The sequence below is a fragment of the Fundulus heteroclitus genome, unplaced genomic scaffold (genome assembly GCF_011125445.2).
Source record: "Fundulus heteroclitus isolate FHET01 unplaced genomic scaffold, MU-UCD_Fhet_4.1 scaffold_37, whole genome shotgun sequence".
NCBI lineage: Eukaryota > Metazoa > Chordata > Actinopteri > Cyprinodontiformes > Fundulidae > Fundulus > Fundulus heteroclitus.
The window spans coordinates 1,874,360-1,887,412 of record NW_023396781.1 but is presented as its reverse complement, the minus strand read 5'-3'; the positions used below and the strand labels follow the sequence as shown (position 1 = coordinate 1,887,412).

The 13,053-nt window shown below is 38.8% G+C and overlaps 2 protein-coding genes across 2 annotated transcripts; both read left to right on the top strand.

The window, feature by feature from the left end:
• Window positions 1-311: 311 nt before the first annotated feature.
• LOC105917842 (neuroblast differentiation-associated protein AHNAK) lies at window positions 312-8,435 on the top strand. Its single transcript, XM_012852769.3, has 6 exons — window positions 312-353; window positions 2,248-2,329; window positions 3,789-3,867; window positions 3,959-4,079; window positions 4,194-4,369; window positions 6,211-8,435. The coding sequence occupies exons 3-6, from the start codon at window positions 3,865-3,867 to the stop codon at window positions 8,170-8,172; spliced, it is 2,262 nt and encodes a 753-aa protein (XP_012708223.2). The 5' UTR covers window positions 312-353; window positions 2,248-2,329; window positions 3,789-3,864; the 3' UTR covers window positions 8,173-8,435.
• si:ch211-125o16.4 (neuroblast differentiation-associated protein AHNAK) lies at window positions 8,329-10,919 on the top strand. Its single transcript, XM_036130657.1, has 2 exons — window positions 8,329-8,701; window positions 8,924-10,919. The coding sequence occupies exons 1-2, from the start codon at window positions 8,354-8,356 to the stop codon at window positions 10,613-10,615; spliced, it is 2,040 nt and encodes a 679-aa protein (XP_035986550.1). The 5' UTR covers window positions 8,329-8,353; the 3' UTR covers window positions 10,616-10,919.
• The last annotated feature ends 2,134 nt before the right edge of the window (window positions 10,920-13,053 follow it).

Genomic DNA, 13,053 nt, shown 5'->3' with positions numbered 1-13,053 from the left:
GCATAGAAACAGACAACAGTCCACACACATTTAATCCAACATTTTCATGATCAGTAAGATTATGTTAACTTATTATGTTTGAGTCATTTCTCTGATTTCAACTAGTTATTCAGCACTCTGCATTCTTTAGTTCACCTTTTCTTTGCCAATGTTCTGTTTAGATGCTGATGGCTGTGTCTGAGTGGCTCTGTTCCTGCCCATCCCAGCTGTCCTGCATCAGTGTAATCACTCACCTGTTTCTACTCCAGGTTGGCCTCCCCTGTATTTATACAGATCTGTTATTTTTTAGAGATGACATATCAGCTGTACCTGTCCACCAGGTTTGTACCTTGCTGTGATCCCCTACAGGTTTTGTAAGTCTGTTCTTATTCATTTAAAAACCGAAGTGACTGAAATGTAATTAATTCAATTGGGATAAAAGTAGCATGAGCTAAGAAAATCTGAGAAAATTGAAAGCCAAAGAAAAAAGTAAACTTGGACAGCTGATCATGGGACTGACTAACACATTTTCAACAGATTGTTGGGCTGTCCGCGATTCACAAACATAAATAATCTTGGTGACAGAATCTTTGAGTGGCATTGCTGCTGTAACAAAAGTTACTCTTTTGAAAAGCTTGTTTGGTAGGTATCAAAATGATATCCCTAAAGACAAAACTAATATAGCAGCAAGCTTTCATTAGCAGAGTTCTCATTGCCAGCAGGTTATAAGGCTCCTGTTAACGCAGTCGACCTCTCCCAATTATGAATTCTAGCTACAATTGCTCATCCTTTAGCTATGGTCTTGTACAGACAACACCCTGCTTAGTTTCTCTTGCAGACAGTCATCACATTGTACTTTTCTGTTGGATGGGTTGGGTAATGACTCATACAGTTTAATATTCAATTTGGCAAGAGGACTATTGTACATCAACTCTTGAAGTCACAGAATAAAATGTAGAGCAGGTTCTGATCAGGACGTTGGTGACATAACTGGTTGCTTTCTCAGCTTCGCTACATGAGCTCTAGTTCATTAACATGCTGTAAATCACTGGGGTGCACTGAAGATTATATGTATTGGTTAAACTGAGACTTCATTATATCCCTCAACAAATTCTGGGTTTCAAATGGCCAGGTGTTGCGATCCAGTCCTCGAGGGCTGGCCGCCTACAACTTTTAGACACTGCTTCAGCACATCTGATCCTCTTAATTAGCTCATAAACAGAGCTCTGTAGAGATCCACTGCTTTCTGGGGATGTAATTTAGCTGTAGGGAGCGGCATGTGGAACTGTTGTTGGAAACGCTTAAGTTCTAAGGAAAGATGTGGAGAAATCCTACACTTCCACAAAAGGGGGTGGGGGGGGTCTACTATTGTCTGAAGCCACTCTGTTTGCAATAACCATCATGGACTACGTGTGGCGCAAATGCTGTTTTAAAACGGTTAGCTACATAAAAGCTTCTTTTATTTTTACATCTACATATTTTTTTTTTTTTTAATACTTTTACACAGGTTGGACTACGCTCACTGAATTCTGCAATAAGGCATAAATAGGTTTATTTTAAAATTAAGATGTGCTAACTCATGCTCCCATTACTCAAGACATGTTGCTTGTTGTGACAAAATTAAAGTTTGAACTCATGAACTGAATCTATTTATTGAATAAATGCCAGTACCTAGTAGACCTTTGAATTTTGTCCCTGAGTTGTTTACACTGCTTTCTGTGGCATGAAGATTATTGGCTGCATTTGTTGAGCCATCAAACCTTGTCTCCTTTTATTGTTGTAATGAATGCTAAATGATTCCAATAAGAGGAGCATAGATGTCTACATAACACTTAAGTTGGGGCAACTGAAATGGATAGGGGTACTGAAAGTAAACTAAATAGTTTTTTAGATCTGTAGTGAAGACAATGATGCAGTGCTTTGTATAATCTTTCAACTGTGATGCATAAATAAAAAAAAAATTAAGGTTTTAACAAATCTACCGCCCACTGTCTGATCAATAAAAACCAAATGAGAAAAATATGAAATGGAGGAAATTCTTTGCTTTAAAACTGTGTTGTCCTGTATGTGTTCCCATGTCAACCTCATTAGTTCTGTTTTAAAAAGGAGTGGTATGTTTCTTTTCTCCGTATACCTGCACTTTCTAGTTGGGTTTCGGCAGCTTAAAAATCAAGGTGTGTGTCAGGTGTGTGTTTTGCAAATGAAACGGCAGGGACCAGGACAGGGCGGTCCTGATGCTGTCTAACCTGTTCTTCTGGATGATTGCAGGCATTTAACTGGCAGATTCCTCTCATCCTAACAAAGCAGCAGTGATACACTGAAGAGTGGACATCTCTGGTAGCTGTACTTGGTGAGTCCTTAACACATGTTGCATGTGGCCATTTGTTTCCTTTACTTAAGAGCTGCTAATTCAATCAGCAGGACAGGATTTTTAAAAATCAGTATTGGATTCTGTATAAAACTTTAACCCCATCTGAACAGATGGAATTTATGCTAAAGACATCATACAAAACAGACGGATGCATATCCACTGCTTTGCAACTGATTATGAAGAAGTGTTTGAGGTATATGGATTGGAAACAGATTAGTCTTTGCGTGTAGTTGAAAACGCGGATTTGGTTCGAGATTTTAATTTCTGCTGCTGTTTCTATAGCTTAAATCTTGTTTTTCTGTTGACCTCTAACATCCATGGCAGGTTATAGACTGTGTGGTCCACTCTTGGATTGAGCAATTTTGTTTTGCTGTCATGGTAACTAGTGACTGGACACATTACTGTAGTGGTTACACTCTCACCCAGAGTTTTGTTTTTAGTCTAATTGTTTTACAAGACCTCCCTGTAAATTACAATACTATTTTTATTTTTAAAGCTTCTTGTGGCTTTAGTGTCTTCCTTTTCCCCAATTTCTCAGGCCTTCTAATTCTTTGAATAAGTATACAAATATAGGCCCCTGTACATACTCCATTTTTGCCATTTCATTTGAAGTAAATGATGCCAGTGGAGCTCATGCCAAAACGGAAATATATTTATGTATTGTTAGATTCATGGATTCAGTTTATCTACTGTCAGCAGGTTAATGTTGATCAAAGCAAAGTCATAACTCTATTTTTGAATCACATTTGGATACTACCGAAGCAGTCATGCTTGATTGTCATTTTGAAAAACATTTCGATCTCACATGACTACACTCAAAGCCTGTGCTGTTTTTTGTGAAGTGTTTACGTGTAAAAATGCTGAGGTGCGGTCGGCAAGAGGGCCGTCCGTGTGTCACCCAGAGTGCATCCAAACCAACAGGTTTGAATGGACACATTCTCTTCCCCAAACCTGGCAGAAGTTTTGGATTCCTGAAGTGTGAAACAATCTCAATGTTCTTTCTCGATCAGGCAGGCTGTTAAACTTTCCCAGCTTCAAAAAAAAAAAAAAAAAAAAAATGAAGGTATGCTGGTTGTAGTTGCCCCAAATGCGTGCAGCCCACAGGAGTTGATTTAGCATCACTTGGTTCAGAATCGTTTTAAACTTGTTTTCTCTATATTTCAAATTGTCGCCATCTTCCCCACTGTACCATTAATTGTATGCTTTCATCCGTCACTGCTAAGGGATAAGGAGAAATATTTCCTACATACACACAGCAATTCAAAGTCATGTCTTGGTCTCAGTTCACAAAGCACAATAAAAGAAATCAAAAACAATGAGTTGGTATAATCTGAGCAGTATGCACAGACTTGACTGTTAACTTGAATATTTAATTCAGAATTGCTTTTAAACATCTTTCAGACGAATCAATTTTTTTTCTTTTTCTGCTTTGTTTTAGGGTGAAATTTCCTTTTGGTCTTCTGCATTTTGTTGCATGTTCCCTGACATGTGGGCATAAATATAAAAAAAAAAAAATGGTAAGTGGAGGAAAAAAAAATACAATTTGAATGTGGTAATAAATATGCTTCACTTTTTTTTCTTTTCTTTTTTTCTTATCCTCCGACAAAGAGTGGGGAAAGCAAGAGTGCAAGTGTTTCAGGAAACCTGGCTTTGGATGACTCTGGGAAAGGACTCTCCATTAGAGGAAATGCTGAAAACACAATTGCTGCAAAAAGTGGCCTTAAAGTTGGTAAGATACAGACCTGTACTATTTTATTTTTATTCTTTTAACTAAACGTGTACTAGTTTAAAGTAATTAAACCAGTGTATGTAATTAGTTTAGCTTTGCTCCTTATTGTTTCAGAGGATGAAATTGTGGCAGCTACGATAAATCTTGGCAACCTTGACAAAGATGATGTGCAGAATATCCTAGAGACCCTAAAGCCATATGAAAACAATATGAAAGTTCTGACGAAAAAGGACCTGAGTGCTGGTGTTGCCCTTGACTCATTTGGATTGGGTCTCAAAGACACTACAGAGGTAACCATCATTGTTTACATGTACATGCATTTCACTCAGACATCCTTTACACACAATATGCATTAATTTGGAAATGTCACCCTAGTTATATTTGCGAAAATGTAGTTTTTATACTCGGCCACAGTTGTTGTTGTTGGTTGGGACCCGCATAGTCAAAGTTTACAAAACGTTTTCCAGTGTTGAAGGGCTGGTGATGTTTCCTATCGCCTCATAAGAAACCTTCAGGTTCAACAATTGTAGATCTTCTGTCTTGGCCAAGACAAGAGGTAGTTTTTCCAAATCTCTTAAGAAGGGACAAAACCTGCTGCAAGGTCAGGAGGTAATAATCACTGCCAATAACATCTCTGAAGAAAAGTCAGCTATTTATCACTGCAATGTGAAGTGACCATGACAGGAGTGGCCACCACCACTTCTTTGACCTTATGGCAGATCTATATCTTGACACGTGAAGATCATGTAGATCCACACTGCCCATATTCTGGTTGTATGCAAGTAAACGGAGGCTTTTTCTATCTTTGCTTCACCTGGATGCTTGACCCTCTGAACATGTTTCTATGGCATTTGCTGCCATGGTTACAACACTGTTATCCTTCCACCACACCGTTACTTCTCCCCCTCTGTAAGGACTTCTGTACTTCCACAAGGCATTATTTTTTTTTTTCAAAATGCTTCATGCTTGTAAACGGGATATCATGCAGATGGCACAGTCTCAATGTACCAAGGAATCCATATCCTCGTCTGGTCATTTCATCAATGAGGCTAAGTGGGATGAAAAGGCTTTCATGCACAAATGTGCACCCTGGAGGAACCTCTGCTTGTTCAGTCTGACTGTGCTTAGGCCCTGGCCTAAGCCAGCCCCAGGTGTGTGTGTGTGTGTGTATGTGTGTGTGCGTGCTCTACAGTCGGGTTCCATGTGAAACATGTACCTGGTAGGTGAAGCAAGAACTTAGGTTAACATAGTCTTCCAGACCATTTACCAGTCTGGCATGCAAATGGCAAGTTTCATCTAAGTGTTCTCGATCTGAGCAGACACTTTCAATTGCATTATTTTCAAGTTCTGGAATTACTGTGATGTAGAGCATAGTACTTTGGGGTTGTTTAAGTCTAAAAGATCCAAAACATCAGAAGGCAATATTCAATTTGTGGGGAAGGAGGCTAATGGAATTAACACTGCCATCTATGGAAACACTGCTAGCTATCAGTAGTTGAAGTCCAGTTGCTTTGTTTTTTACTTTTTTTTTTTTTTTGAATGACCATGACCTGGATGACTGAGAATCTTCACCAGCATACTGCTAGCTATGTTTTATGCTACCAGCAACAAATGTTGCTGTGCTTACTTTTTACTGTCCTTAGGAGCAAAAATGAAATATATGTAGTAGACCCTTTAAAAACAAATGTACAAAATACTGCAGTTCTGTTTGTTAAGATGGTTTACCTTCTATTGTACTGTTTTGAGACAGACATCTCCTTCCATAGATGCAGATAGGAAATAAAGGGGCCTGTTCATGTGACCTTTTGATAGTAATTGCATGAAATTGATTTCATTTATGGAGCAGACTAAAAAGTTGCATCGGCTGCCCAAAGCTAATGAAAAGCACCTTTGGAGCTTCCAAAGATGATAAAAAAATTACCAGCAACAATTACTGCCAGTGGGATTAAAACCCTAACCCTGTTTAAACTCACCGGCAACAGTCCAATCTGTTGCCGGTGGGAAAAACTGAACTTAAAGGGCTCTTTTTGTTTTAGTACACGTAATACAAATGGTAAAGCAATATTTACTTTATTTTTTTCTCTGGACAGTGAAAAACCTTTAACCTTTTTATTATTGCATTGTGTTACAGGGACTCCTGAAGAATGATATTTTGCTGGATGCATCAGCTGACCCACCAGCTGTTTCCTTCAATGGTCTCAGTGGAGGGCTTAATGCTAAACATGGGATGGATGGTAAAATAAATGGCCCCACTCTCAATGGAGACCTCCCCAAACTTGGCCTAAATAAGCCAGCAGGGGATGTTGGTGCTACACTGACAATGCCATCCATAGGAATACCAGGATCAGATATAAAGGCAGATCTTGACAGCTCTCTTCAAGCTCCAGATATCAGTGCCTCAGCTTCACAACTAAAAATGCCAAATACATCCTTGGAAATTGATAAACCAGACCTTAGAACCGGCAAATACCAGGCACCAAAGTTCAAAATGCCAAACTTCAAACTTGCAAAAATGGAACAACCAAAAACGGAAATGGACATATCTGGTGACATAGATCTTCTACCTGCAAGCAGAAATGTAGATGCACCAAAATACAATCCTCCAGAATTTGAAACTGCAAGTCCTGAATTGGATCTCAATGGCCCAAACGTGGACATGAAATCTCCCAATATAAAATTAGAAGCCCCCAATACCGATATTGAGGCACCCTCTGGCAAATTTAAATGGCCACATTTAAAATGGAAAAGTGCCAAAGTTAAAGGACCAGATGCTGACCTAAATGCTGAAATGTCAGTACCTGATATCAATGTTCCCACAGCCAAGGTTGGTGGTGATTTAAGTGGGCCAGATGTCGATATTAACTTGCCTAAAGCTGACATCAAAGGCCCTGAGGTAGATGTTGAGACTCCTGATCTTGACCTTAATCCCCCATCTGGTAAAATCAACTGGCCCCACTTGAAGTGGAAGAAACCAAAATTTCATGGCTCAAAAGATGGTCTGGATATAGATGCGAACATTGATGCACCAGACGTTGACCTTTCTGTTCCAAAGGTGAAGGGGGGGCTTGATGCCCCAGAAGTTGACATAAACTTACCAAAGGCAGATATGAAAGGCCCAGCTCTGGATGTTCAAACCCCAAACATTGATGTTGAGGCTCCATCTGGTAAAATTGATTGGCCCCACTTGAAGTGGAAGAAACCAAAATTTCATGGCTCAAAAGATGGTCTGGATATCGATGCGAACATTGATGCACCAGACGTTGACCTTTCTGTTCCAAAGGTGAAGGGGGGGCTTGATGCCCCAGAAGTTGACATAAACTTGCCAAAGGGAGATATGAAATGCCCAGCTTTTGATCTCCCCAAAGCTGACCTAGAAGGTCCCAATGTAAATGTTCAAACCCCTGATATTGATGCGCCCTCAGGAAAAATCAACTGGCCTCATCTGAAATGGAAAAAACCCAAATTGCATGGCCCAAAAACTGAACTGGATCCAAGTTTAAATGCACCAGATGTTAATCTCTCAGCTCCAAAGATTGATGGAAAAATTAAGTCCTCAGACGTTGATCTAAATTTACCTGAAGCTGATATTGAAAAACCAGACATAAACATGGATTCTCCCTCTGGAAAGATCAAATGGCCCACTTTTAAAAAGCCCAAGTGGGCAATCTCTCAACCGAAGGTAAATGGTCCCGACATTGATTTAGATGCTGACGTTTCTGGCCCTGATCTCAATCTCTCAGCGCCAAAGATTGATGGAAAACTTAAGTCCTCAGACGTTGATCTGAATTTACCTGAAGCTGATATTGATGTTGGAAAACCAGACATAAACATGGATTCTCCCTCTGGAAAGATCAAATGGCCCACTTTTAAAAAGCCCAAGTGGGCAATCTCTCAACCGAAGGTAAATGGTCCCGACATTGATTTAGATGCTGACGTTTCTGGCCCTGATCTCAATCTCTCAGCGCCAAAGATTGATGGAAAACTTAAGTCCTCAGACGTTGATCTGAATTTACCTGAAGCTGATATTGATAGTTGGAAAACCAGACATAAACATGGATTCTCCCTCTGGAAAGATCAAATGGCCCACTTTTAAAAAGCCCAAGTGGGCAATCTCTCAACCGAAGGTAAATGGTCCCGACATTGATTTAGATGCTGACGTTTCTGGCCCTGATCTCAATCTCTCAGCGCCAAAGATTGATGGAAAACTTAAGTCCTCAGACGTTGATCTGAATTTACCTGAAGCTGATATTGATGTTGGAAAACCAGACATAAACATGGATTCTCCCTCTGGAAAGATCAAATGGCCCACTTTTAAAAAGCCCAAGTGGGCAATCTCTCAACCGAAGGTAAATGGTCCCGACATTGATTTAGATGCTGACGTTTCTGGCCCTGATCTCAATCTCTCAGCGCCAAAGATTGATGGAAAACTTAAGTCCTCAGACGTTGATCTGAATTTACCTGAAGCTGATATTGATGTTGGAAAACCAGACATAAACATGGATTCTCCCTCTGGAAAGATCAACTGGCCCACTTTTAAAAAGCCCAAGTGGGCAATCTCTCAACCGAAGGTAAATGGTCCCGACATTGATTTAGATGCTGACGTTTCTGGCCCTGATCTTAATCTCTCAGCGCCAAAGATTGATGGAAAACTTAAGTCCTCAGACGTTGATCTGAATTTACCTGAAGCTGATATTGATGTTGGAAAACCAGACATAAACATGGATTCTCCCTCTGGAAAGATCAACTGGCCCACTTTTAAAAAGCCCAAGTGGGCAATCTCTCAACCGAAGGTAAATGGTCCCGACATTGATTTAGATGCTGACGTTTCTGGCCCTGATCTTAATCTCTCAGCGCCAAAGATTGATGGTGACATAGGGACACCAGATATCAATTTAAACGCACCCAAAGCAGAAATGCAAAGCCCAAAGTTGGACGTTAATGCTTTAGAAGCTGATGTTGGCCCATCTGGAAAATTCAAATGGTTCAGCTTTACAAAAAACAAAACTTTACCAAAGGCTGACCTTGATGTCAAGGATATTGGCCTCAAAGGGCCTGAGGTAGATTTCAGAACAGCAGATGTTAATCTATCTGTACCAAAAATTGATGCTGGAATTGAGACTACAGACCTCAGCATCAGCAGACCTGATGTCAAATTACCAGAGGGGGGAGTCAATAGCCCAGATGTTACTCTTGAACCAGGTGATGGCAAAATAAAGTTACCAAAGGTCAAATTACCAAAACTTAAAGACCCAAAGATGAAAGAGCCAGATATGGATTTGAATGTAAAGGTACCCAACGCAGAGCTAAAGGCGCCAAATGTGAATCTGAAAGGAACACATTTCAGTCTTCAAGCTCCCAATATTGAAGGTGGTCTCAGTGGTCCAGAAATTGATGGCACAAATTTTAAAACGGATGTCAACCTTTCACTCCCAAATCCCACTCTAAACTCTCCAGATATGAATATTTCTACTAAAGATCTTGAAGCCCCAGATGTAGAAATGAAGTTGCCAAAAACTGATGCAAATGGGACCAGTCTGGATCTAGGAAATGCAGATCTCGATTTATCGGCACCAAAAATTGATGGAACCCTCTGGACGCCAAACACTGATGCAAAGTTGCCAAATGCTGAACTGGAAGCACCTGATCTCACAAAGAAATCTCCAAATTTGAAAATCAACCAACCAAAGGTAGACCTTAAAGCACCTGATGGGCAGCTAAAAATGCCAGCTCTGGATGCACACCTTGGTGACTTCAAAATGCCTCATTTCAAAGTTCCAATGCTTGATCTTTCAAGTCCTAATGCAGAAATTTCCACTGTCCAAGACACAGGGAAGGCTGGGATTGAGGCACCCAATTTCAACATGGACAGTCCTACAGCTGATGCCAGCATTTCTATTCCTGCAATCGAAATGAATGGACCAAAGGTTGAAGGACCTAAAGTGAACATTAAAACTCCAGATGTAGATGGCAATGTTGAGAAGCCTAAGTTGCCACATCTTAAGCTCCCAAAATTCAGCCTTTCAGAATATAAAGATAAATCTGGAGAAGTCAATGATACAAATAATGAAGATAATGATGGTGACTCTAACAATGATGCTTCAAATGTTGAGACAGCTGTTCCTTTATTCAAATTCCACAAACTGCCCACAAGAACCCTGGATGGCATTGGGGACATTTCTGAGGCAATTGGCTTATCAAAACGTGACCGTGGGGAAAAGGACTTTGTTGTAAGCAAAGGGATCAGACTGCCAATAAGTAATGCACCAAAAGCAATCGGCAAGATTGACATTATGGAGAGATTGAAATTGGCAAAGGAAAAAACAACCAGTGTCTTACAAACGGATGAGAAAAACGATGCTGATCTGAAACTTGCCACTCCAAGTCTAGATGTTGGTGTGTCTGCAGAAACAGGAGATTCCTCTCTAGTTAGAGGTGGTACTGACTTGGAACCAGGTTCAGCCGATGACATTCAGAAACTGTCCCTGGGTCTCTCTAATATGCTTGGTCTTAAGCTTGATGATCCAGATGCTGTCTGATTCTTTGTCTAACAGCTAGGTTTCATATCTGAAATGTTGAGTATACACCTGTACTGAAACCAAATCCATGTTTGTAGCCAGCTAATGGAATCTAGGATTTCTTTTTAAATAAGCTATGTTTATATTCCTGTTATTTATACATGTTTTTTTCTAAACTTTTTTTATTTAGAATATATTCTACCTACTAAACGGCATGTAGTCAAAGTAAGTTTGAAAGTACTTTACTGTTTTACCATTTGACACTGAAAATAAGCAAATTTGTGAATGTATTTACCATTGTTGCTCAATAAATAGCTCAAATGTCTACAGGTCTGATTACTCAGTAATTTCAGCAAAGCCAGTCGCTTTACATTTAAGGATTGAGAATAGAATACATTTTAAAACAATTTACAGGATAACTTTTTGTTCTTGTTTCCAGAGTTCTTGGTTGGTGGAAATGTGTATTCTAAAGATAATTTTAATTGAAAATATATAAAATTCAAAGCCAGACTTATGACTTTACATGACACATCACTGAAAGGGTTAGGATTTTAACCTGGTAAACGCCTTCAGGACCAATCAGTGTGGAGTTTAAAAAAAAGAAAAAGAAAAACACAAAACTCTAAGTATCCAGAAAGCCTCCGCTGATTACATTTCAACACTCAAAAAAGCTATTTAGTGACCCTGGCAGACCTGGAACAGTCTCTAAAACATTCAGTCTGTTTTACTTTGCGGGTCCTATTCCTTGTGCTTTCTGTCTCATGTCATATCTACAGTTGAGGCAAAAATGACTCATACCTCATGCAGGCAAATTTAAGGTTTTAATATTTTTATGAAACTAGGAAGTTTTTCATGTCAGAAACGAGGAACTGCACTGAATGTGAATACATTTGGACATGTCTTTTTACATTTGTAAAAAGACAAGACATATTCAATAGTATGCCTTATTTGATTACATTTTGTCGTATTGTATAATAAGATTTACGCACACATCTATATCCTTTACATTCAGAAAAAACATGTTGGTCAAGTTTAAAGACCAAGTTTATATCTAAATCTGGCAGTGCTATGAATAAATGTAACAGTAAATCTACTGGTGCATTAAATTACAATATCATTGAAAAAAAAAAAATAATTTTAATGTTTAAGTCAACTAATGAGAACCCAAAATTATGTTTCTTGTAGATTTAATAATACGTACAAGACCAATAAAAATAGATTTGTATTACTGAACGGCTATGGCCTGCACAATCATGGTTAAGACTGCTGACTTAACAATTGTCCAGACAGTTATTGACATCTAGACAAGGAGGATAAGATACATTCATTTCAAAAATACCTTATTAATCCTAAAGGAAATTTTAATGCTGGTGTAACACATGTTTTGGGGTTTCTTCAATGAGTTGTTGTAGATGCTGATTACTGCTGGCAGGAAGGATCTCCTGTAGCGGTCTGTCTTACAGCTGATATGAAGTCTCTTACTGAAGACACTGTTTGCATGACGGTCTGATGAAGATGTTTAGTGTTGTCCATAATGTTATTTTATGAAGAATCCTTCTTTGCAAAGTTATCTCAAGAGGTTCTAGAAAAGTACCCAGAACAAAGCCAGCCTTCTTTATAAAAGTCAAAAAAAGTCCAAAAAAAAAAAAAAAAAAAAATCACTATATCATAAGCATATAGAGAGTTTAGAGAAAGAAAAATGTATAGTAGAAAAAGGAGCACAGGTAGCAGGGATAACAAACTGTCTTTAGAGGGCTTTGAAGGAAAGCCATACCATTTGTTGCTGTTAATCCACCAGGTGTTATGTTTTTTTTTTCAAGTCATAAATCAGCACAGCCATCTGACAGGAAATTATAGCACTTTATTCTTCCCTCTGCTGACAAGCTTTATGTAGAAGTTCATGTAATTTTTGAGCAGTACAAGGCACCTGCTCAAACTATCAAAAGTACCAATATTTGCTATGAGGACCACTGGGCTTGATTGGCAAAATCTATGGGTTTGTCGGTTAATTCTCTCAAACTGCCTTTAGCTATGAGTGTGTACCCTATAATGGACTGGTCACCTGTCCAAGGTGGATGCACCACCCCTTACCCAATGATCACTGGAGATAGGCACCAGTACCGCCCCGAGACCCGGCACAGATAAGTGGGTAGATATTAAATGTGTGTGCTTATAAAAAATATACGTATATAAAAAGATATCTATCTATCTCTCTCTCTCTCTCTCTCTCTCTGTATATGTGTATATATATATATATATATATATATATATATATATATATATATATATATATATATATATATATATATATATATATATATAAATTATTGCTGCATTCTTGCATTAAAAAAGTGTGTGTGTGTGCATTGATCATGTGTCTAGGTGCAACCTGACAGATACAAAAAAGAAATGACAGCAAATCAAGATGAAATATAAAAGCACAGTTTAATTAGGAAGTT